At 37.2% G+C, this 27,086-nt stretch overlaps 1 protein-coding gene across 2 annotated transcripts in view; it reads right to left on the minus strand.

The window, feature by feature from the left end:
* The window catches only part of PRTFDC1 (phosphoribosyl transferase domain containing 1), a 55,560-nt gene extending 33,268 nt beyond the window's left edge, over positions 1–22,292 (minus strand). Inside the window, exons 1-3 of one of the 2 annotated variants that reach the window (XM_039357665.1) lie at positions 22,055–22,292; positions 12,181–12,287; positions 9,188–9,371 (exon numbers count right to left, since the gene is read on the minus strand). In XM_039357665.1, coding sequence (XP_039213599.1) covers positions 9,188–9,371; positions 12,181–12,287; positions 22,055–22,120 — 357 coding nt within the window. In that variant the 5' untranslated portion in view covers positions 22,121–22,292. Of the gene's footprint in view, positions 1–9,187; positions 9,372–12,180; positions 12,288–13,853; positions 13,908–22,054 lie in introns of those variants that run through there. The other variant, XM_039357666.1, reaches the window with a different exon arrangement.
* Between the last annotated feature and the right edge of the window lie 4,794 nt (positions 22,293–27,086).

A 27,086-nucleotide genomic window follows, 5' to 3' on the forward strand; every position in this document is an offset into this window, starting at 1 on the left:
TTTTTAGATTTCATGTCCAAGAACATGTACAACTAGTATTTTAGAAGTTAAGCGTAAGTTATATTTTAATGTGGAATTTCCAGCATCTGAACGGTGAAGAAATGAACTGGGTTCAGATATAGGATTTAATGGTGTAGTTATCTATGTCAATACAGGCAATATTTTTTTTTAATAATTTCAAGTTAATAATAGATTCTATTTCAAATTAATAACAGTTTCACTGACTATGTAAAGAATTAATGGCACAGAAAACACTCACTTAAACAAATGTTATTGTGCATATCTAATGAACAGAAACTAGACACTGATACTAGAGACCTGTAAGCTGGCAAATGTTAGGTCATGCATATTAATTTACTGGTTGGAATGGAAATATGAGGGAAGTCAGCATGGGTAGAGAACACCACCGTAAGTACACTGGCTCCATAATATCTTTATCATTTAAACAGGGTGTATATGCTTCATTTCAAGAGCTAGTTTGAAGCAGTGGTTAAAATATCAGGCTAGCAATCAGGAAACTATGAGTTCTAGTCCTGCTTTTAAGCACCAGGCCAGCTGGGTGATCTTAGGCTAGTCACTTTCTCTCAGCCCTAGGAAGCAAGCAATGGCAAACGACTTCTAAAAATCATTACCAAGAAAAATGCAGGGATTTGTCTATGTAATTTCTGAGAACTGGACACAACCGAATGGAAGAAAAAATAAATGCTTCATTCAGACTCTATATTATCCTACTTTTGGACATGTTATCTGAAGACCAAGCTGTCTGGAGAAAGCTTAAGTTCAATGCAGGGAAAAGTGGAAAGAAAGAGAAGCAAGCACTTTAACTATGGCTACGGGTGTACCATTGGAAGATCTAAAATAACAAGATAGGGACAGACTGTCATGCACAAAATCTATCCATGTAGTTGCTAGGAATTGATGATGGCATGTAATGAAAAATATGACCCATTTACCTACACTGCCTTAAAAGCAACTAATAAGTTAAAAATCATTTGAAAATAAATTCTTCTTAAAATTACTAATTAAAACAAATGATATTGAAAAGGCCTGTTCTTCAACATGGTACACCCACAATCTTCATAATTCATAGTCAGACAGCCATAGATTTAGGTTATTGAACACTGTGCTACCTGAGGTATAATTTATTAGATATCTCCTGATAGAAAGGTTTGGGATACATTTGGACATTGTGAAATTCTGGCATTGCATCCCATTTCTACCAAAGCCACCATGATAAATACACAAAGCACCGATTTCCGTTCCAATTGAAAAAGATGCTGAGAGCAGTTTTGAACACCAGCAGATTCCAGCACCTCACCTCAAAACAAGTGTCATATCACAAGACCACCTTATAGGAACTGAAAGATCACACAGAAGAGGGAGTTGAGTTAAAATATATTGTCTTGCTCTGTTGCATTTTTGAAGTATAATCTAGCCCTTTTCTGCATTTGCCTCACAAGGCAGTAGACTGACTTGGATCTATTTTAAGGAGCAAGGTTTAAAAGATGCCAGCAAAGGATTTCATCCAAGTCTTTGGAGAAATTATAAAAATCTGGGATTGCTCCAATTAATGATGCCCCCTTTCCAGAATTAAATGAAAGGAAATGCTCTGCAGGCAATGTTGTTAGCATAAAGGAAAAGGAAATAAGATAATAGTTATAGCAGCCTAAGCACATTGCTATGATTCAAAATCTCTCAAATCATGAATTACCAATAGGAAGATAGCTATTTTTTTAACAGGTACTGATTGGATACAGGCTAAGCAGCTATGGCTTTTTAAAAATATATTACAAATTTTACATAGAAGGAACTTAAATGTAAGGAAAAGCTGAGATCTGTGGCATGCGTGAATAAAAACTTTACTCCATTACAACTCAACATCATAGGAGAAGTAATCCAACACATTTAGAAAACAGCAGGCTGGGATAAATTAAGCTACCGTGTGTTTCCGAAAATAATACTGGGTCTTTTTTTTTTTTTTGCCTCCAAAAGAGGCATCAGATCTTATTTTGGAGGAATGTCTTTTAAACTCACCTCCGGCACCGACAGCTTTGCCTAGCAGGTCCACTTCTTCTACGGCTGAAGGAGCAGCTTTATTCTGCAGCTGCATTCCGGCCTCCATTTCGCAGTCAGACCTCTCCAGAAGGCCACTGCAGCCAAGTACCGAGCTATGGATTGAATCTCGGCTGCAGTGGCCTTCCAGAAAGGCCTCTGACTGTGAAATGCAGGCCTGGCTGCAGAACATGCCACAGAAGAAGTGGGCTGGTAAGGAGAGGCCTAACTGCCAAGTAAATGGGTGTTGGATGGCTGGGGCAGCTCCATTCCCCCACCCCACTCTAGCTTGATTTTTAGGTGTATGCTTCACCCCAAAACTAGGGCTTATTTTTGGGGTAGGGCTTATATTAGGACCACCCCCCAAATCAATCTAGGGCTTATTTTGGAGGTAGGTCTTACATTCAGGGAAACATGTTAGTCTTTCCTCTTAGAATTACGAGGTCGGAAGGGTCTCAGAGATCATATATATATATATATATATATATATATATATATATATATATATATATATATATATATATATATATATATATATATATACATACATACTAACTCCCTGTTTGGTGCAAGGGCTAATAAGGCACTTCAGAGGGCTGCCTTCTACCTTCAATATAAAGACCTCCAGTGAACAGAAATACGCTAATGATGAGGCAGTTTGTTTCACTGATACACAACTTTTATCTTAAAAAAGATCATCAAATCTTTCTGAGAGATTGAGATTTTTTAAGACTGTTTGATCATTAGAAAATGATTTTGCCTTTTAATGATGTTGCTCTGTCTATTTTGATAACGGCTTTTAATCAGCTGTTGATTTTTTAAAAAAACATGAATCTGTTTCTCACACAAAAAAATTCCATGTGACGAATATCATCAACCTACATTAAAAAAAATAAAATAAAAGACTTCTTTCTAAAGCAGTGTTTCTCAACCTTGACAATTTTAAGGCATATGGAGTTCAACTCCCAGAATTCCACAGCCAGCAATGCTGGCTGTGGAATTCTGGGAGTTGAAGTCCACATGCCTTAAAATTGTCAAGGTTGAGAAACACTGTTCTAAAGAGAATAGACCTAGAATTGAACTTCAGTTAAAACAATTAATCCCAGCATCTATCAAGACTTTATAGTTCTTCCCATATCAACCTTATGTCTGTTTTGCAAAATATCCATTCTAGTTCTACAAATATATCCCTCTCCCTCCTTTGTCAAACAGCTACCGGAGTTTTGCACTACAAAGCATTTGTTGCTAGAACAAGAGAACACAATATGTGTATTATGTAGCAAATTGCCAACTCACCAATGGTCCTTCATAACTACCCAAGCCAATATTTTGGATGCAATGAGCTTTCCTGGACAATAAAAATAAAGGGAAGTTGCAGCCTTGTCCTTACCATGAAAGTGGGCCCAATTACCCAAACTAAGAACCAAGGATAAAGAGAATAATAATAAGATAATAAGATAATAAGACGCAGGAGGAAGAACAATGGAAGGGCAGATGCATTTTGATCAATCAGTGCTTTGTATCCTTTCTGATTAGTCCACTCCATACCACTCCATACCACTGTTACACGAGAGTGCCCATATCATTTTTATGTCTCCTCAAACCAGAAGCATGAGAATATTGTGTTGGTAGAGCACATACAGTCATTTATATACTAGGCCTTGAAGGCATTAGAATGAGCAATTAAAAGATGCATAATGCACATTTTCCCAAAATATTAATAGAATTCTCTTTGATCAGAATAAAAAACAAGCAGTTCCTACAAAGGGGAGACAAAGACTTATTTGCCAAAGATCCCTCGCCAATATTCATAACAGAGGGCCAAATCAAGTATTAATTTGATTTAATTTTCTCATCCCTGGCCCTCCCATTCATTTGAAAACTCATCTTAAATTAGTTCAAACACTGACTCCAAAGGTTATGGAAATTCATTCACCAGGCAGGCGCCAATTGGTAATTAATCTATGACCACATAGTGAGAGAGAACGCAGCACAAATCACCATTTCAACTGCAGGAAAGCACAAGAAAATGCTTAATGTGAGATGTTTCCAAAGGAGAAAAACACCCATTATTAAAAGAATTAAAAGAGATGGTTAAGGTGGGGATAGAAAGGTCATGTGTATAGACTTAAGGCGCCTAATTTGAAATTATACTATGATGCGGTGGTTTTAACACTGGTTAGTGATTGGCCTAATTTAACAAATAAAAGTATACTTCATCTTGAGGGATGGGATTTATTATATGGGTGGCATGTATACTTAATTTATAACAAAAAAGTTGACCAAGCTTTTAAATCTCGTATTTTAAGAAGTACTTTATTGCAATGTTTTATAGATGGCACCTTGATCCACAAAAATTGTCTCGTATGTATCCTGACCTACAGCCTAAATGCTGGAGATGTGGTTGTTTGGATGCTACTTATTATCATATCTGGTGGTCGTGTAAAAATATAAAAGCCTTTTGGATTAAGATATGGTGGAATATTCAAAGAATTTTTAGAAGGAGGGTTAAATTTACCCCACAATTGTTTCTGTTAGGTATTGTTACTGCTTGTGACACTAAGGAGGTTATATTGATGTTAAATTTAATCACAGCCGCAAGGTTGTTAGTAGGGCAATACTGGAAGAAGGAATCTTTGCCTACTTTGCAAGAGTGGTTTTCTAAAGTTTCTTATTTGGCAGAAATGGCAAAGATTTCGGCTTTTTTAAAGGATCAATCGCAAGAGAACTTCTTTGCGGTATGGGAAAAATGGATAGATTTTGTACAACACAGGTTGGATATAAAAAATATTATTTAGTTTTTCAATAACTTATATATAAATTTTATATTTTATAGATTGTATTTTTTTTCTTTTTTTCTTTCTTGCTTCTTATATCTTTTATTTTTACTTTATTTTTTTATATTTCTTTTCCTCTTTTTTCTCCTTTATTCTTCTTCTTTCTAAGCATTTTTTCCTCTTTTTTCTTTTTTCTCTAATAGTTATGCTTTTTACATATATATATTATTGTTAATTATTTTATAAGTTGTATAAATATTGTATTTAGACTTATTTATGGTTTATATTCTTCTTCTTAAGATTTTAAGAAACTTAAGAAATTTTAATTAAGCCTATATTCAGCTCTGGGAAGGTGGAGGGAGGGAGTGGGAGGGTTGGGGTGGGTCGGGTAGGGTTGTTTTTCTTTTTTTTGTAAATTTTTTTAAAAATTTTCAATAAAAAAAAAAGAAGTACTTTATTGAGTGTCTGGAAGAAGTATTATTATAAATTAAATTATAAAATACCAATCTGGGGGATTCCTGGACACGTGATAGAGGGGGTATCTATGGGTGTGAATTTGGATAGGATTTCTTATAAGGAACTACTTAGATTGGTAGGGAATGATTGGCAATTAAAATCGTTAGTTGAGTTAAAGCAAGAAAATACTGTACAGTCTTGGTTTCAGTATAATCAATTGTTGGCTAGGTGGAAGTTAGATCAAAAAGTTGGTATCACCTTAATGGATGAGAATTTGGTAAAACAGATTAAAGATCAAAATCGAGCGCATATAAAGAGAATTTATAATGCTTTAATAGAATTGGATTCGGAAATGGATTTAGTTAAAGATTGTATGGTAAAATGGGCCCAAAATATTCAAGAACCGATTCCATTGGATATATGGGAGGTAATTTGAGTTAGAAATGTAAAATTTACCCAGGCCCAAAATTTAAGAGAAAATTTTTACAAAGTGTTTTATAGATGGCATCTGGATCCTAAAAAGTTGTCTTGTATGTATCCTAATTTACAGCCCAAATGTTGGAGATATGGTAGCTTGGATGCTACTTATTTTCATATCTGGTGGACTTGTAGAAATATAAAAGCTTTTTGGATTAAGATTTGGTGGAACATTCAAAAGATTTTTAGGAGAAAGATAAAGTTTACTCCACAATTATTTTTATTGGGTGTTATTGTACATTGTGATGTTAAAGAAATTAACTTGATGTTGAATTTGATAACAGCTGCAAGGTTATTTTGGTAGGGCAATATTGGAAGAAGGATTGTTTGCCTACTATAGAAGAATGGACGCTTAAAGTGTCAAATTTAGCAGAAATGGCAAAAATTTCTGCTTACTTGAAGGATCATTCACAAGAAAGATACATTTCGGTCTGGAGAAGATGGATAGATTATATTCAGAATAAATATGGAACTAAAAAGTTCCATCTAGTTTATGAGTAAATTTTAGAGTACTATTATTATTATTAATAGCTTATTATAGTAGAATTTTTATTAGTTTTATTATTATTTTTAGTTTTAGTATTGTTAACAATTTGGATATTGTATTGTTTAATAATATCAACTTGTTTATATTATTATGTTTATTTTTAATTTGTTTATACCTATGTTAAAGGGGAGTTAAAGCGCATTATGGACTTGGTTATTTATATAGTTGGTTAATGTTAGTTAGAGTTTGATTATTATATTTGTAATCTGTACTCAGCTCTGGGAAGTGGGGAAGGGAGCGGGGGTTTAGGGTGGATGGATTTTAGCGGGGGTTTAGGGTGGATGGGTTTTGGGGTGTATACTGTAATTTTTATAAAACTTTTCAATAAAAAAAAGAAAGGTCATGTGTATTAACTTGCAATTTAGACCAAAGTTTCTCAACTCCTATAAGCATAATAAGTTGGTTACAAAATTTTGCATCTCTTCTTTGAAGGTTTGTGACAATCAAATCAATTTCTCTCCTGACAAATTGCAAATCCAAGGAATTATTCAGAAAAGGTGCTATTAATGTTTAAGGATTCCTCCTTCACCACATGGCAACATAGCTGATCTCTTTTAATAGAGCCTAGTTTGCCTATGATTTTTAAGGAGTCAGGAGGAGCTTCCTAGGGATAAAGACATAGTCTCTTTCATCAGTCCAGTTGCACACCCCTAAAACTTAACTAAAATAACATCTCACTTAAGCAGAGATGCACAACTTTTTCTAGGCCAAGGGCCAAATTCAGTCTTTGACTGCAAGCTGACGGACATGTGCCAAAAACGTACCTCTAATATGATTTAAAAAGGATAGGTAATTTAATTGTTTTTGTTATTTACTCACTCTTCAGTTATTTGTCCCTAATTTCTACTACCATATTAGCATTTGCAAATTTGTAACAACTTACAGTGTACACTTGGACTTCACCCAAGGTTTTCAAAGATCAGGTGTGGACTCAGGTTATGCACCAGAGTGATAAATCAGCAAGCTTTTAAACAGGTCCAATTCTTCTATTTTTCACAGATACCAAGTGTACATTCTACTTTTTATGGGAATATTTTCTGTGCTTCAACTGATAAACTCCCTCCCCTCTTCCCTTTAACATTGTCTGTGACAAACTAACCTTTTAGCCATGAATGCTGAACATCGAACAAGAACACTCATCAGAATCTCACTATTGATTACAAGACTTGGACATGGTTCTTGGAGACAAACAGTTGGACAGAGAAAAGAGCACAGCTGCATAAAATGAACAGAAAAACAGCAGGACTCCCTTAAGAAAGAGAAATGGGAAATGGTTAGTAGAGGGATCCTCAGAAATAGAAAAATTAATCAGGTGAAGAATATTACTCTCTGGATTAGGAAGGAAGAGTAAGATATTAAGAACCAAGAAAGAAAGGATAAATTTAAGAGGACAACTGAATGATGATGGGAATTAGAAAGCCTGTGATCCACCCTTGCAGAATTGAAGTATTAAAGTCAAATGAATGTTTATTCACAAATTGCTTGTCATATCAGCTACATATGTACTGATGCTATTGGGGCAAAAGTGGAATCCAGGCAAGTGTGAACTGATCCAGAAGTGCAAATACTAATTTTATAGGATAGGGATAATTTGTACAATGTCTGCATCCCAGTTAGTTAGAAATGGTCTGAAAACACAAGGCCAAATGCCAAAGTAATAACAGGACAGCCTGAAATCCTTCTTGCTTAAACTATTCTTTGAACTTCACTCATGCCTGTAGGTCAAAAAGAAATGTGGACAACCTTGGCTGCTGATAGTTCAGCCTCCTATTCCAGATATCATACATATTCATAACTTAAAGAGAAGGAAGTATCTACAATAAACAATGGCAACCATCCAAAGAGCTATTTGAATTCACTTCTGAGGCTTTGGGCAAGCAGAGAATAATTTTTCACTTTTTTTTTTTTTTTTGCTTTCAACAGCTGTATGACCACATGCCATATAAGAAGTGTTTTTGGAATTCCCCAGTTTCTATATTCATATGCTATCTAGCATTATGAGAAGGGGGGGCACTGCAACTTGGAAAGGAAAAGTAAATTTTGGATCAGCCCTAACCTCCCACCACTAAAAAAAAAATATGGGGTTGCTCTATTTTAAATTGCAGCTAACTGGTATGAAACCCACTTTAAAACATATTTAAAATATAACTTTAAGTAGGCTTTAATATAGGTTAATATTTCTAAGAAATTCCAGGAAACTTGACAGTAAATAAACCAACAACTGGCTCAATGTCTCTTCTTCTATTTCTCCAAGTGAAAGGGGGAATCTGAAGCTAACTGGGATAAAGAATTCATTATATTAGTAAAGTCAATGTAGGATCTTAAATTAAACATTTTCCCCAAAGATTCAGTATATTCAGTATATTTTCTTCAGGAAAGAAAAGGAAAATACTGTATTAAAATACAGTTTATTATCATTACCATATCAATCTACTCACAGACACACAACAGCATGAACTTGGGAAGATCCATTGTGAAAGTTGCTTAAAAAAAGGATGAATTTTAACGGGACTGTTTTATTATTTCTTTCCCAATGTAAGTCCTCAATTCTACTTCAGACTTTTGGAGATACTTTGGAACAGGTTTGAATGTATAAGAAAAATGGGAAAATAGCTCTCCTTTTGGTTCTGCTAAAGAAACTAATTCATCAGATTTCATCAATTGTGCTGTAATCCCCTTTTAATTAAGCATGGAGTCCTTATTTATATAGTAATAATGCCCAGAATTCTTAGCCAGTTTAGCCATAGACCATGTTAACTAGGGAATTCCAGAAATTCTAGGCAAAATATAGCTGTACAGCATTAGACTGAGGAAAACTGCAGTAATCGAAACATATTCCATTAAAGATGTATTGGGTTTTTAAAAAATTATTACTTACCTGATAACTTTTCACTCTAACAAAGTCAACTTTCATGGAGATGAACCTTTCTGAGTTTCTACTGAGGTTCTTAATATGCTCCACAAGATCAGCACAGAATTTGTAGCCACCTTTAAGTACACAGAGAACCACGATGTCATTGTATCCAATGTCTTGCATGATATCTTTGGCCAAACGTTCTATCCTAAAGCAAGAATTAAAAATAAATGTAAGGTAAAATTTGGTCTCTCCAGTTCACATGTCTTTTTAGGTGTAACACACAACATATTCAACTTCATACACAGTTATATTTTAAAATTTTAATTTATGTTTAATTCTCCTGCAGGGCATAAAAGAGGCTATTTGCAAGGCCATCTCTTCTTGAAGATATCTTACCTGTTCCACTAGATCACATAAAATAAGTGCACTCTAGCCCTCTTCCCTTATGTGTTGCTATCTAATGGCAAATGTGTATTTTCTGTGGTAGTACCTACTCTCAGGAACATCTTTCCCTTTAACATCCAGTAGGCTTCACCCTCTTAATCTTTCTGAATAGTGTTAAGAGATGGTTCTTCTCCCAAGTTCTGGGATAAATGAAATCAGAATTGGAAGAGCTCTGTTGATTGCATCCAGGAAGACTGGCTACAACATAAGATTTCTTTATCTCTTTGTTTATTTTTATTTATTTTATAATTTGTATAGTCTTTTGTTTTATACAACTGTTTTGAGACACTCAGAGTTGTAGTTAGTCATATGCATCTACAAATAAATAAACAAACAAATAAACAAATAATTTGGCTGTAGCTTAGTGAATTGTGCATTCAATGTTATGCAGTGGAAATTGTAATCATCAATATTTTTTCTATGATTTTTTTTGGCACTGGAGAAAATGGGCCTAAATTCTTACTTTTTCAAGGGAAGGGGAGATTTGGGGTCAGCTTTAATAGAAACAAATAAATTATGCTTTAAGCTAGGCTTAAAGCATATCAAGCCTGTTTTCATTTCATTCTCTTTTGCATGAAAACCAATGCCAAAAACTTGTATCCACTAAACTCTGCTGATGTAGGGGGTATCCAACAACTTCCAGAAAGTGGCCAGTTTTGACAACTAAGCAAGATCAGACTTGGTTAGTACTTAAGCAGGAGATCTTTAAGAAACTTCTAAGAATGTAGGCTAGACCAGGAAATTAAAAAGAAAACATGAATTAATTAATCCTATATTATGTCAAGAAACTAGCATGGCAGTGCCTGTGAAGTTACCAGGAGTGCAGCTCAACTCAAAACCCTAAACATATAAATATGAACATATTTATATTTGATGAGCACCACCTTTCAAATTCTGATTTAACTGTCTGATAACACTTTTACCCAAGAGGATCAGAATTCTTATGCACATTATTACCACTCAGAAGCATATGCAGCACAATTTAAGATTCTTTTGTCAATATGCAGCACATTTCCATAGCTTATTATATCACATCTTCAAAGTATATTGATTATACAGTAAGGGGCATAGCAATCCTAAGTCAATACTTGTTTCAAGAAGAACGTTACTTAAGAAATTCTCTCTTTCCAACATTTTTCTCTGCACCTTGAGTTGCATCTTAGACATTTAGCCTCTGGGACATTATTAACATTCAAAATGTCTCACACGATAAGAATTTAAACTATACTCTGGAGGATAATTGATCAAGGCATACTCCCCATCCACCAAGAACAAAAGCATATTTTGACAGAATTTATTTTAAACTGTAAATTATTATTTGAAACAGGCAAATCTCCCAGCATCTCTCACCATTAACTATGTTGGCTAGGGTTGCTAAAAGTTGTGGCCCACCCATCTTAAGGCATGAAATATAAAACAGACATTTTCCCACTTAATTTTCTACATAAAGGCAGCCATCTAGAACAGCACAGAATGGATAGATCTGAAGATTTAAAGCTTTAGTTTTCACATCCAAAATATAACTTATAACATAACTGGATTTCCTGGGTAAGAGTTGCTTTTCAGAATAAGATGGGCAGCATTTAAATTTAATAAATAAATGTCACATTAAATTGATTCAAACATGATAATAAGTCTAACTAAGCTAGGTTTTGAATTAGCATTGTACCAAACCAAGCCACTGTAGTTTATTCCACCAATCATGGTTACAATCAAACATAGTTTAGAACTAGCTGTGAACCTAATCCCTCTACTAATTGGCAAAAGAAACCTTGTGCTTGGAGCAAATTAATGTATCAGAAATAAAAACCTCTGTTTTTAAATGGATACGTAATCCTATTTTATAATATTTAATGTGATATCTGAATTTCTCTGGAAATTACCTACACCAACTGGGAAAGTATATCCTCTCGCTGGCATTGTTCCACCAGGAGAGAAGTAGCAGCTGTTGTCAAGAGAATGAGCTTTGACATCCACTGAACAGACTTATGCCCCAAGCTCACCGGCTCAGATCTAGGAACAGTTTTATTACAAGAACAAACATTCTTCAGGATACACAAGAACAAAATTGAATTAAAAGATGGAGGAAGGAGACCATTGAGCAAAGAACAAAATTAAAGGAGGACATGGATGACCTCCATATACTACTTGGAGGACCCTGAATGGGTTGAGAGTTGAGTCCTAAATGTAAAACTAATATGCTCAAGGGGAAGCTCTTAGCAGATAATAACACACTATGTGATTGTGGAGAGACAAAAAGTCCAGCTGGTATGTCGGCTACTACCAGAAACTAAATGACTTATTTTTAGCCAACAACAAACCCAAGAAGGTGGCTTGATTCTGGCAGTTTAAAGTTTGATCTAGACATGGAAGAAGAATTTTCTCTGGAATTCCGCCATTCCTTTATGGGAAGTTCTGAATGACAGAAATGAGAGAAAGATTTCTTAAGCTGTCTGCTGAAAGGACAAAAATGAAAATGGACAAGTAACTCAAAACTATGATTAGCTATTGAAGGATTGTACATGTAGAAAATATAAAGCACCGGTTTTAAATCCATCAAAGTTTTTTACCTGTCAACAATGATCCCATGAGGTATGAGCACATAGTCAAGGTCTCCGCAGTAATGCTGTGGATACGTAAACAGATCCAAGCTATATCCTGGCCAATCATCTGAAATCTGCAAGAAGATATAAATTGGTTAATATAAACATTTCTGTACTGCATTACAAATGTGTTACCACATTTATCTAAGAACTAGATTTTTAAATATGGAGAATGAGAGATATCAAAGTCTTGTTGCTGCTGGCATGTTGGAGTTCACCTGCCAGTGAAATAATTGGTTAGAATTTCTGGGAATGTTTCAACTATCATGAAACAACTAGGGCAAAGGAAATGTATCTAAATGGATTAATCCAAAAATCAAGCAATACAAAAAAAAATCTGGCTTCAAATTCTTGTAGATCAAAAGATAATGATAGCTTAGCTTAGTTTTATGGTAAATCCAGTTGTTGGGCTTATTAATAAGCTATGCTTAAAATAAATCATGGCTGAACACAATGGCTGTCAACAATTGTGCTGGTGAACACCAAGGCATCTATTAAGACTCACTTTCTGCTCAAAAAATGGCCTCTATCCTCCTCATTTTCATAACTGTCAAATTGAACCAGTCAGGCAAATCTTACATAATTTTGGCATTTTTAAATTTTGATGATTCCAGAATTTCCAGGGGAAGATGGTATCCAAGGTCAGAATCTTGGCCTCATTTCAGTACAACATACTGGGATCACATTAATCTTGATGGTTGATGATTCTTTAAATACTTTCACAAGAATACAGAATACCATTTCTAACCTTCAAGTGTTGATATGTGCTTTGATCTAAAAGTATTGTAAACTAGTAAAGGAACTTCCAAACTTGGATAAATTTCCTCTGAACAACTTTCATTAAAGATGTTGGCAAGAAACATCTTCCAGTCCATCTGGACAAAAATTCAAGGTTAGCATGCCACTTTGTCTGGAATTCTGGGAATGTGGAAAACAGTTCACAAAAGTTTATGGCATAGTTTTTCATGATTTGCGATTTTTCAGGCAACTTCCCAAATCAAAATCTAGGCTAGTCATATCTGCAAAGGATTGCGGCATATTGATAGTACAGCAACAAATGTGCCTAGAAATCCAATTCCCTATTACCTCTAGTACCCTAAGATCCCCTAGTACCCTTCTGCTGGCAAAAGAGCCAATCTTCCGCAGATTTTTTCAAAGTAGGTTTTAATGAGAATTGAAACATTAAGGCTTATGCTATATGAGTAGCAGGTTAAAGAAACAATGGTGACATGGGCAATAGATCTAGGATATAATATAAATATGGATCTATGGGAGCGAAATAACAAAATCACAGTGGCGACATCATATAAAGAAAACCTGTATAAGATGGTTTACAGATGGCATCTCCCTCCGGCTAGATCAGCGGTTCTCAACCTATGGGTCGCGACCCCATTTGGGGTCGAACGACCATTTTACGGGGGTCGCCAAATGCGATCCGCCATTTCCCCCCTCAGGGGCGCCGCTGCACATGCGCGCCGCGCATGGGGGTGGCGCCGCGCATGCGCACCGCGCATGGGGGCGGCGTGTCCGTGTGGCCGGGGGTCGCCGTATAAAAAGGTTGAGAACCGCTGGGCTAGATTAACCAAAATGTATAACAGATATTCATCTATGTGTTGGAAATGTAAAAAAGAAAAGGGTACCTTTTTCATGTATGGTGGACATGTAGAGAAGCACAGGTGTACTGGCGTATGGTCTGGGACTGGGCAATAGAAATGACTAGGCAAAACATTCAATACAAACCGGAGACATTACTATTAGGAATACTAGAGAAAAATGTAAATAAAGAGGACACATATTTAATTATCCATGTGGTCACAGCAGCAAGGATACTATTTGCTCAAAAGTGGAAAGCAATGGAAGTACCGAGTGGGGAAGCACTAATAAAGAAAATTATGTATTGCACAGAACTAGACAGGATAACTAAAAGATTAAAAAATCAGGAAGAAACAGAATTTTATCGAATATGGAAAAATTTTATAGATGGAGGGGAAAAAATGGAGGTCACAGTAAAGAGATAAATTGAGATAGAGACTAGAAATGTATAGTTGTATATAGGTATATTATATGTAATTAATGTACAATATGGACTGAGATGTCAGTCAAAGACGATTTACCATGTTCAATGTTTTTAATCCTTTTTTTTCCTTTGTACTTAATAAAAAATTTAATTTTTTTTTTAAAAAAAGAAACATTAAGGCTTATGGAACAAATCATTTCCCCTTCAAGTAAAAAATGACTTCCATGTCTAGACTATAGATCTTGAATTTCTCAAGATGTCTTTGTTGTTTTTCATCAAAGTATTAGCTAGTCACGGCCCAACCCTGCATAGCCCAATGGTCAGTCAACATTGACTGAAATGTTATAATAATAATAATAATAATAGTAGTAGTAGTAGTAGTAGTAGTAGTAGTAGTAAAGTTGGAAGGAACCTCGGAGGTCATCTAGTCCAACCCCCTGCTCAGGCAGGAAATCCTACACCATTTTGGACAAATGGCTGTCCAGTCTCTTCTTAAAAACTTCCAGTGTTGGAGCATTTACTGCTTCTGGAGGCAGGCTGTTCCACTGATTAATTGTTCTCACTGTCAGGAAGTTTCTCCTTAGTTCTAGGTTGCTTCTCTCCTTGATTAGTTTCCACCCGTTGCTTCTTGTCCTGCCTTCAGGTGCTTTGGAAAATAGCTTAATTCCCTCTTCTTTATGGCAGCCCCTGAGATATTGGAATACTGCTATCATGTCCCCCCTTGTCCTTCTCTTCGTTAAACTAGACATACCCAATTCTAGCAACCGTTCCTTATATGTTTTAGCCTCCAGTCCCCTAATCATCTTTGTTGCTCTTCTCTGTACTCTTTCTAGAGTCTCAACATCTTTTTTACATCGTGGTGACCAAAACTGGATGCAGTATTCCAAGTGTGGCCTTACCAAGGCATTGAAGAGTGGTATTAATACTTCACGTGATCTTGATTCTATCCCTCTGTTAATGCAGCCTAGCACTGTGTTGGCCTTTTTGGCAGCTGCAACACACTGCTGGCTCATATTTAGGTGATTGTCTACTAGGACTCCGAGGTCCCTCTCACAGTTACTACTATTGAGCATGGTGCCACCTATGCTGTACTTGTGCATTTGGTTTTTCTTGCCTAAATGTAGAACCTTGCTTTTTTCACCATTGAATTTCATTTTGTTAGTTAGTGCCCAGTGTTCAAGTCTGTCCAGATCCTTCTGTATCTTAAGCCTGTCTTCTGGAGTGTTGGCTATTCCTGCCAGCTTGGTGTCATCTGCAAATTTGATGAGTTCCCCATCTATCCCTTCGTCCAAATCGTTGATGAAGATGTTGAAGAGCACTGAGCCCTGGGGCATCTCATTACACACTTCCCTCTATATAGATGCAGTTCCATTGAGGACCACTCGCTGAGTACGGCCGGTCAGCCAGCTACGGATCCATGTGGTGGTGATTCTGTCTACCCCACATTCTTATCAAGTAGTAGGTTGTGATCTACTTTATCAAATGCCTTACTTAAGTCCAAGTAAATTATGTCCACAGCATTCCTCTGATTCACTAATTTTGTCACTTGGTCAAAGAACGCAATAAGATTTGTCTGGCATGATCTATTTTTGACAAACCCATGTTGGTTTTTAGTAATGACTTTGTTTGCCTCTAGGTGTTTGTTGATTCGTTGTTTGATTATCTTTTCCAGGATCTTCCCAGGTATTGAGGTCAGGCTGATAGGTCTGTAATTTCCTGGATCCATTTTTCCCCCTTTTTTGAAGATGGGAATTACATCAGCTCTTTTCCTGTTCTCTGGTAGTTCCACAGTGCTCAGGATCTTTGAAAAATATAGTTCAGTGGTTCCGATATCACATCTGCCAGTTCCTTGAGAACCTTGGGGTGTAATCCATCTGGTCCTGGCGATTTGAACTCATCTAGGCTGGACAGGTGCTCACTTACCATTTTCTTGCCTATCTTAACTTGTGTTTCTATTTTGTTTTTTATGGCACTATTTTTGATAGGTTGGTCTGTTTTTTCCCTTTGTGTAAAGACAGATGCAAAAAACGAGTTAAATAGTTCTGTTTTCTCCCTGTTGTTTGTCACCTTCTTGCCACTTCTACCCACTAATGGACCACTCATTTCCTTCACTTTTTTGTTTTTTACATGTTGAAAGAAGCTTTTTTTGTTATTTTTGACTTTGGTCGCAAGCCTTAGTTCATTTTGAGCCTTGGCTTTCTTCACTTCATCTTTGCAGGCTCGGGCTATTTGCTGATATTCTGACTTAGTTATGTTCCCCTCTTTCCACTTTCTATACTTGTCCTTTTTATCTTTCAATTTGTCAGAGAGTTCTTTATGCAGCCATGCTGGTTTCTTTCGAGAGCTGTTGTTTTTCCTCTTTGTTGTATTGTATTGGATTAATCCCATTAGATTAATGTTGGATTAATGTTATTGGATTAATCCCATTAGAAGTCCTACAGATGGTCTGAAAATTGCATTGTGATATCTGATCATTTGGGGCCATTTTTCAAGGAAGGTTTATGGGTGGAATGTAAGAAGTTTGCTTCACTCAGCCCTCTTTCTATCCTTAAACCCTAATCCTAAAAAGGAAGAATTCTGGTCCTCTTCTGCTTAGAGAGCTCTTGCAAGCTTTTACAAGGTCAGTTGGCCTTGATCCTTCAAAATTGTTTACCCTTCTTCTAAAGCAGTGGTTCTCAACCTGTGGGTCGGGACCCCATTTGGGGTCGAACGACCATTTCATGGGGGTCCCCAAACAAGGCTGTCCGCCATTTTTTTCCCTTTTTCTTTGGCCACGCCCCTGGCACCCGGTGATGTATAAGTGGTTGGGGGTCACCACAACATGGAGAAATGTATTATGGGGTCGCGGCATTAGAAAGGTTGAGAACCACTGTTCTAAAGGAAGCTGGGCTTACTCCTAAAATAAGCACAGAGGTAGCATTCCGAGTCCAAGAAATGTTGCATCTTCATAAAGACAAACTGGTTTGTAAATGTTAACATTATGTGTAACATATTGACTTAATCATACTTAATTTCACTGATTTAATGAGTCTATTCTAAATATGATTAAATCTAGAGTCAACTTTATATAATTTTCTTTTATGTCCATGGAATATGAAAATAGGAGTGATATTCCCATATTTTCTTTTATATTTCACTATAAGGGGGGAAATATAAATTCTCAGAGAGGTTCATAGTATATTATATACATATATAAATATATTATAAGTAGTCCTTAACTTACAACCATTTGTTTAGTAACTGTTTGAAGTTACACCAGCACTGAAAAAACTTACGACAGTTTTTTGCACTTAAAACCATTGCAGCATCACCATGGTCATGTGATCAAAATTCAAATGCTTGGCAATTGGCAGGTATTTATTATAGTTGCAATGGTTTACCTTTGGTGATCTTCTGACAAGAAATGTCAATGGGGAAGCCAGATTCACTTAACAACTGTGTTACTAAGTTAACAACTGCAGTGATTCACTTAACAGCTGTCTCACTTAGCAACAGAAAGTTTGGTCTCAATTGTGGTCATAAGTCAAGGACTACCTGTAAAGAGAAAATTAACAAAAAAAATCTGCTTTAAGAATATAGCAGCTACTAGTACTGTATATATTCTAGTAAGTACAGGTCATGTTATTTTTTTTTAAAGATACTGATGCTCTGGTATACAAATTTATTAGATAACTTATTGTAAGAATATTAATTTATCTTACTGAGCTATGTATGTGTGAGAAAATTGTCAATATATGAACAGGAGGATAGTACAGAAAAAGAATACTAGTCCCTATTTCCTAAATGAAGTTCTTATAGCAGCTGAAGAGATTTTTAGCTTGCTTCTGGGATGGTAACCTTTCTCTCTATTAGGTGATGTTCTCCTTAAAATTATATATATCTGTGAAACAGAACATAAAAATTGAAGGCAGCCTCACAAAATTAGAACCAAAATACAAACTGTAAGAAGCAAATTCCAGTGAGTTCCTATAAGTGTGGCAAGGACTGAAGCTTGCAAGGATGCAATGCAGATTGGTTTTATATTATATTGCTTTATATTTCAAAGAAAACTACACTGTGTTTAAACCATGGCTTATGGCATAAACTGGTCATAGCTTGCTCTTCTCAATATAGTGGCAAGAACTGACTTGTAGGTAGATCCTCCTACCAAGGATGTGGGCTAGAAATTTGTCAATATTTTTTTGTGGAATGTTTTCCACTTTAGGCATTTGGTTGTTTGAAAATTGGATGAATCTGGCTTTTCAGATGATTGTTCTAAAAAAGAGAGAAGGAGAGATTTCATGACTGTTTCTGGTTGTTTCCAATCGATAGGTTAGAGAAGCTGCAGGAAACCAAAACAAAATGAGAAGTTGCTGGGTTGAAAAGTGTATCGTGCCTAAAATCACTAGTAAGTTTCTATGACAAATAATCGTCAACACAACAACTATTAGTTTAGTGACCAAAGTTACAATGGCACTGAAAACAGACTTATGGCCTTTTTTCACACTTACAATCATGGCAGCATCCCTGTGGTCATATGATCAAATCAGATGCTTGGAACTGTCATGTATTTATGACAACTGCAGTGTGTTGGGGCCACGTAATTACCTTTTGCAACCTTCTGACTAGTAAAGTCGATGGGGAAGCCAGATTCACTTAACAATTATTACTAACTTAACAATTGCAATGATTCACTTAACAATCCTGGCAAAAAAGGTTATAAAATGGGGCAAAATCAACAAATGTCTTGCTTAGCAATGGAAATTTTGGGTTCAATTATGACTTAAGTCAAGAATTATCTGTATTTGAATCTTGGGCTTCCCGGTCCTACTTAATATCCCCCAAAATTACTAGACAGACTCTTAAGAAGGCTTCAGATACTAGAATGATCAATACAGTAGGCAATTCTCAGTTAAATACTAGTCATTGATAATTAGTGCGATATTTCTTCAAAGTCATCAACCAAATGCTTGTGTATTTCTTAAGTGCATATTTTGGGTAAAAAAAATCTTAGATTTAGAGAGGAATTATCACCTTCTACCTTATATTTAATGCTAGCAACAACATATTACCAAAGCTACAAAACAATTCTGTGTCTACAGAATATTCACTCAGAAGTAACTCCTGCTGTGCACAGTTAGGCTTATTTAGAAGCGCACATTGGACTGTTCTGTTCTGCCAATAAATCAATCAGGCACTTTAAAATTTCTATCAAAATAGAAGTATTTAATAAAAAATGTATATAATGTAAAGTTTAAAGTACGTACATTTCAGAGCGAAAGAATACAAAGGATTGCACAGCACAATTAGTCCTAAGAGGTATACATACAGATAATCCTCGATTTATGACCACAATTGAGCGTGACATTTCTGCTACTAAGTGAGAGTTTTCCCTCATTTTATAATCTTTAATGCCACAGTTGTTAAGTGAATCTCTGTAATTTTTAATTTAGTGACATGGTTGTTAAGTGAATCTGCCTTCCCCAATTGACTTTGCTTGTTGGAAGGTTGCAAAAGATGATCAAATGACCCCATGACATGGCAACAGTCAAAAATAGTTGCCAAGCATCCAAATTTTGTACACATACCAGAATGCTACAACAATCATAAGTGTGAAAAACAATCATAAGTCACTTTTTTCAGTGCCACTGTAACTTCAAATGATCACTAAATAAATGGATGTAAATAGAGAATTACTTGTATCTTAGAAGAGACATATTTTTTTGCAAAGGAAAACAAGGTTCTTCTGAGATTAAAAAGAGAGAGAATTCTTTTCTACAGCTGCTTCTTCTCATCTGGCCATTTTTATAATTTAAATCATGTGGTAGTACAATTTCATAAATATTAGCCACATTAAAAGTACAGTTCTTGACTTAGTCCTTGACTTAGAATTGTGACCATAATTTCTATTGCTAAGCAAGGCAGTTAAGTGAGTTGCACCCAGTTTACAACCTTTTCCCATGGTTGTTAAATGAATCATAATAGTTGTTAAGTGAATCACATGGTCATTCAAGAAAATCTGGCTTCCTCCATTTACTTCGCTTATTGGAAATATGCTGGAAAGCTTGCAAATGATAATCACAACCCTGGGACAATCATAAATACATGGTGGTTGCTAAGTGCCCAAATTTTAATCACATGACCATGGGGAGGCAGATGTAAGTGCAAGGAGTGATCACAAATCACTCTTTTCCAGGAAGATTGTAACTTCAAACAGTTGCTAAATGAATGATAATATCAAGGACTACTCATAAAGATGTGCAAATTTTACTCCTTCTGTCACTATGCAGTTTTCTGAGCAGCATTATAAAAGTGTATTCTTTTAGGATGTTTTTAAACAATTACTATCCCTGATATTCCTTGCTATTTTTCCCTCCAAGTACAACCCAGCCCAGATCTTCATGGTTTCCAAGCCCAAATTTGGAATATGCTCCATTCATAAGGGTGTTTATTTTTCAATAAACACATATAAAGATTAGTCTGTGATTCATATGTTCAGAAGGTAGCCATATTTATTATTTATAAAGTATCATTGAATATTGAAACACTTATGGTACCAAAGCTATAATGCCCTTTTATAAACATCTTCTTGAGAATCGCCAAATCTTATCTCTAAAGAACAGTACAATCTTCCACCCACCCCTTTCTGAAAATAGGATTGTTTTATTCAAGTCAATCAACGTAAAGAATTAGTGAAGAAAAAAAACTAAGAATGACTCCACCTCATTTTTTCATAAGTGTTATACCGATTATGCAAGAGGATAACACTATGATGTGTAACTTCTCCAGGTCACGGAGTGGGGGGGGGAAGGGAAGCCCTCTACCAGAACTGATGTGATTAAAGTGATTTAGTGTGATGCACGAATGCAGATCCTGAATGAGTGGCTTTTAAGGGATGGGGGAGGGAGATGTATCTCTGCTATCATTGTATTTTGAATCATATTCACTAGGAAGGGAATTGGTGAAAAATTTTCGTGTCCACAAGAGGATTGTGTTACACTCTATTAGGAAGAGTATCAAGATTGCTTTATGCTGTACTTTACTTAAACTATATAACCTCAGGCGGATCAAGCCCCAGGCTACCTATATGTAGTCCTCAGTCCTTACAATAGTTCATTCAGTGACCTTTCAAAGTTATAACAGCACTGAAAAAAATGACTTGACAGTTTTTCATACTTACAACCTTCGTAGCATTCATATAATAATGTGATCAAAATTCTGATGCTTGGCAACTTGTTCTTACTTATGACTGTTGCTGTTTGCTAAGATCATATGATCACTTTCTGCAACTTTTTGAGAGCAAAATCAATGGGGAAGCCAGATTCACTTACCGTAACAACCATGTTACTAAATTATCAACTGCAATGACTCACTTAACAACTGCAGCGAGAAAGGTCATAAAATGGGGCAAAACTCACTTAACAAATGTCTCATTTAACAAATAATTTTGGGCTCAATTGTGGTCGTAAGTCGAGGGCTACCTGTATTTCTCCGAGAAAAAAAATGGGTGGCTAGCAATGCACTGTCAAACCTGCCCCCCTCGTGGCAAGGAACGTATTCCCAGCGCGCGGCTTCATAGCTCCCTTTCGGTTCAAACATGCTTTCATTCTGGGTAGGCTAGCGACCAAATACTAAAAAGCCCCCGGTCATCTAAGCTATCAATCGAGGCGGGAGAATGCAGAGGCTGACGTCCAGGAAGGTGGGGAAGGGGGTCAGGTGAGCGAAGCGTGGTCGGACGGGATGCCTGGGATGCTGAAGGGACTGGGAGGGGAGCCGGGCTGTCTATCGCGCCTGCAACAGCTACTGCGGCAGGCCGATCCGGGAGGGGGGAAAGTTTTCATTTACCACGACCCCTCGTGCGCTGCTTCTCGGCGCCTCTGCCACGCTAGTCCTGCTGCTCAGCCCCGCCATCTTCACAAGGGGCTGGACAAAGCCTTGAGGAGGGAGAACAGAGAGGCGAGAAGGAGGAGGAGGAAGGCGGGACGCAGGGGGAGGAAAACGTGAACGCTGAGGCCGGCCTCCTTTCTCGCTCCGATCGGATGTGGTGAGCCGTAGGAGTCGAGGAGGAGAAGGCAGCGGCGGCGCCGCGCTCAGGCTGGAGGAAAGAAGAAGCTCCTGCCAAACAAACCGGTGCGAGGAGGGAAATCTGGGCTGCCACTCCTAGTTGCTTGACACGATTTCTCCCTCTTCTCGTTCCCGGGCCGAGCTCCGTGACTCAGGCTTGGCTCGCCTCTTCCTCCATCGCGTGATGAGGTAGAGGCTGAGCCGGCTTTTGGGGGGAGAGAGGTCTCTTCCCGGCAAAGCCCCGTTTCTAATCACGTTTGAGCCGGGATGATATTTGCCTGGTCTCCTATTGCCCGGCACCTCCCTCGCTCTTCTCGCCTTAGAAACGATCGGCGGATGGAGTGGTAAAAGGTGGCCCGTTGAATAAACCAAAGGTGGAATGCCTTTCCCAAAAATGTCAGGATATAAGCCCCTATATAAGCAGGCTAGATTCGTGCAATGTGCCAAGCCAGAAATAATCAGTGTGGCTTAACTCAGTGTGTGAATCTAGTAAAAAATGTCTAGGCTTCCATGAGGGTTCATAGTACATACTTGAATAGATCTTTGACCTGGCTCTTGTACACCTAGCCTCGCTGGACGAGTTGCATTTCACTACAATTCTAAGTTATAATAACATGGTTTATCTGGCTTTGACTTATAGCAAGCCACAGCCTAGCTCAGTTGCCTAACTTTATTGGTTCAGCCAGCCTTGTTAATGGCCTGTCTTAAACTCGTATGAGTCAAAATAAACCAAGCAGAAGAGAGGGCATTAAATAATGTAAAACTTTACAACTTCTTAGCATTCCCTTAAAGAAGACAAAATATAAGACCCTCTGATGAGTCCCAAATAAAAGTTTGCTCACTTTTATTCTTTTGCTACAATAATGGGGCAAATGAGCCAGTTCCAATCCCTGGCAGTTCTATATGTAAATATAAATGGAGTGACATTCTTTGGATTCTCAGAATATATTTTGTCCAACTTCCTGGAGAGGGAGAATTGAATAAGAATGTTTGCCTTGTGACTGTAGTCAAATGGTTTTCATTATGACATTTTTTTCCTCTATATTCAGCAATACTGATGACCTTCATGAAAGAATACACATCTGTTTTAATGAATGAGAGGAGCTTTGATAGATACTTCATTGTGCCTGAAGTAGAGGAAAGAATCCTTTGCCATTATAATCAATATAATAAAAGAAGACATTCCATAAGAATTGATTGATGAATATGTGCTGTCAAATAAGTGTTGACTCTAGCAACCATAGAGATTTTTTTTCTGGAATGATCTGCTCCCACTTAGCCCCCCAGGTCTTCCAACAATGTTGCTGTAACTGAGTCCATCCACCTTGCTGCTAGCCATCCTCTTTTCTTGTCTTACTCGTTTCTCAGTATAATAGATTTTTCAAGAAAGCTAGGTTTTCACATATGTATCCAAAATATGATCATTTGAGCCTGGTTATATGTTCCTTGAGTAAAAATTCTGGATTGATTTGTCCTAGAATCCATTGTACTTGGATAGCTTTCTGTCATGAGTTCAGAGCCCTTTATATAGAATTATTCAGATTCATTTTGATTCAGACTCGCCATAGCTGAAGCCTGTGATTGCTGTACACATACTAATATCCATAAATCTTCTCTGAATTTAGGTGAGTCTAGCCACTAGTTTGTAAACTTGGGTTTATGATTTAATAGCTTGCATGAAACTGGTCAATTGAAGTTCACTGAACAAAATGTGCTTAAATAAAGCATGCCCTAATGCAGTGTGTGAACCAGGATACAGTAGTCCTAAAGCTATGACCATTTGTTCAGTGACCATTCAAAATTATGATAGTGCTGAATGTAGGGACTTATGACCTCAGTCCAAAGTTACAATTACTGCAGTGCCCCATGGTCATGTGAACAAAATTTAGGTACCTGGCAATCAGTTCCCTTTACATCCGACTGCAAGAACAACACAGTGCCTATGTCCCACTGCCTATGTCCTCCCCCCCCATTATGCCCCACTGGGTCTTCGCAGGCCTTGGGCCTGCTTCCTACCTCACTGATTCCTGCACCCTCCTTCCCAATCCCTGATTACCAATTGGTAAATCTCCTTCTGGAAGTAGCCGTTCCATTGTTCAGCTCCCTCCACATCAGTGGTTCTCAACCTGTGGGTCGGGACCCCATTTGGGGTCGAATGACCATTTCACGGGGGTCACCAAACAACGCAGTCCGCCATTTTTTTCCCCCTTTTCCTTAGCTGTGCTACTCCCATTTATTCTATTGGCTTTTGAAAGCCAATAGAATAGATTCTCTTGAATAGAGTCTAATTCTATTGGCTTTCAAAAGCCAATAGGAATTGTCCAGGCTGTCTCTGCCCTGCTGAGCCCAAAAGTCCCATTCTGCAAATGGTGGTGCACAGTTGAGTAGTCCTCGACTTACGACCAGTTGAGTAGTCCTTGACTTACGACCAGTTGGGGGTCGCGGCATTAAAAAGGTTGAGAACCACTGCTCCACATGCAACATCTCTGAAGTGAATGCTATTCTGGGAGCAGCTGCAATTAATCTCTTGTTGGGGAAGAAGACTAAGCCATTGTGCTTTTTGGCTCTCCTAGAGGCCACATGGCACTGTCCTGGAAACCAGCGCCTTTTGCAAGCAACCACAATTCATTGCAACCGCTCCCCAAATGATTCTTGCTTCTAGAACGGCACTACATGTTGTCCATTGTGTAGGAGGAAGGCCTCATGGTGGAGCAGCTGCAGGACCCTGTGGTGTGAAAAAGGAAGCCATGGCCTGAGGGGATCAAATGGGACAGGTAAGTAGGACTAAGGCATGCAGAAAGGAGGGAAGTGGAGCATGGGGTGCCTCAGAGAGTAGGGCAGGCCTTGGGATGCCTATGATAGGCCATATGTGAAGTGGGGAGATGCTGTAGTACTGGCTGGACCTGTGCTAGGCCTCCCAGGGCCTTCCCTATACCTGAAGCATTCTGTGCTCTGCTTAACGACCCATACAATTACTTAATGACTGCATCAGGAAGAGTAGAGATGGGGGTCATTAAGCAAAGCAATCATGTAAGCATCTCACTTAACAACCAGGAAACTTGTGACTGTAATTGACAGACTCCATTATGAGTCTAAGTTGAGGACTAACTGTATATACTTTCTGATGATTAAGATCTAGAGCAGAGTTCCCCAACTTTTTTGACTTTGCGCAAATGGGGATGTGCACATGCAGAAACGCATGCACTTGCCTGCCACTTCCGTGACCCAGTTCTGAAAGCCTCAAGGCCTAGTAGTGGCCCATGGCCTGGGGGTTGGGGACCCCTGTCTAGACCACTTCTCCTATAGTGAAAATACAGCATTGAAAGCTTGGGGGCTAGAAAGGATACCTTGGGGATATGATAGAGTTTTATGGAACCAAGCATGATAAATGAGATAATTTTATACTTTTTTCTTCAGCTTTGGAAACTCCAAAGACATACAATGACATTGAATGAGAACTAATAAAATGAACTTATAGTTCAGGCAGGCTTAGCATATTTCAACTTTTGAAAAAAAAACAGTATGGATAGTACTGTGAGTTATTTTATAAAATGCACATTTAATGTGCAAAATGTATTGATGTTGCCCTCCCCAAACTTGGTGTTAAGCCCTAATGGGATAGATACAGCAAAACATTAATATCCAAGGGTAGTAGCATATGCTTACCGCAAAGACTCGACTAAGCATATTTAATAGCAAATGATTCCTTAGATCAGTTATATTTCTGGGACTGAATCAGGGTTGCTAGTCTGGAAGCAGTAAGCCCAAACCCCCAAATTCATCCTAATAATGCACAAGAACTAGTATATGGAACTAAAGCAATATTTCAAAAATAACAATTAAACCTTACACTCTTGGAGTAAAAGAGCAGCCTTTGCTAAGTTTCTGAGTGATTCAGCTAATAGTGCATGCTTGTCTCAAAGAGGACACCATGTCTGTTGCCCCTTCAAATATTTAAGCGATCTCCAAATTTAAAAAAAAAAAACACAAAATTCTATAGGACAAATATACCAAACATTGATTTGAAAATAGCATGATGCTTAATGGACTGAAGCATGAAAACATTCTTTGCTGCAATAATAGCATAATTTGATTTGCTTGCTGATTTTATTGGCTAAACCAAAAAAAATCTAAATACTGAATGAAAATTGGGATTAGAACAGTGTTTCAGCATAAAAACATTATGCAGTTATAAACCATTGGACATTATGAAATTAAAGAACTGACATTTACAGGCCAGTGTTGATTATAAAATCAAAATTTGCTATGAAAGAACATTTATTTGTAAAACCTGTGATATTGAATGAAATGTTGAAAATTTGGACTATAGCATGTTTTGGCATCAAAACATTATGCAATTATAAATCATTGGCCATTATGAAATTAAAAACCTGACATTTATAGGCCAGTGTTGGTTATAAAAATCAGAATTCTCTGCCATTTAAACCAGCATTTGCTATGAAAGAGCATCTATTTGTAAAACCTGTGATTTTGACTGACTGACCGAAAATAGGGACTAGACCAGTGTTTCAGCATCAAAATATTATGCACTTATAAACCATTGACAATTATGAAATTAAAAATCTGACATTTGTAGGCCAGTGTTGGTTATAAAATCAAAATTATCTGCTACTTACATCAACATTTGCTATTAAATAATATCTATTTGTAAAACCAATGATAGTTTCAAAATAAAATCTAAAACTAAAGCTATCTAAAACTGAAACCATATAAAACATTTTGCTATTTACTCGACCACTCAACCCCCAGAATGCTGGCTCTGGTGCTTTGGGGCCAGGTGGCCATATGTTTG

Source organism: Crotalus tigris, unplaced genomic scaffold (assembly GCF_016545835.1).
Source record: "Crotalus tigris isolate CLP2741 ecotype Arizona unplaced genomic scaffold, ASM1654583v1 scf7180000018940.2059657, whole genome shotgun sequence".
NCBI lineage: Eukaryota > Metazoa > Chordata > Lepidosauria > Squamata > Viperidae > Crotalus > Crotalus tigris.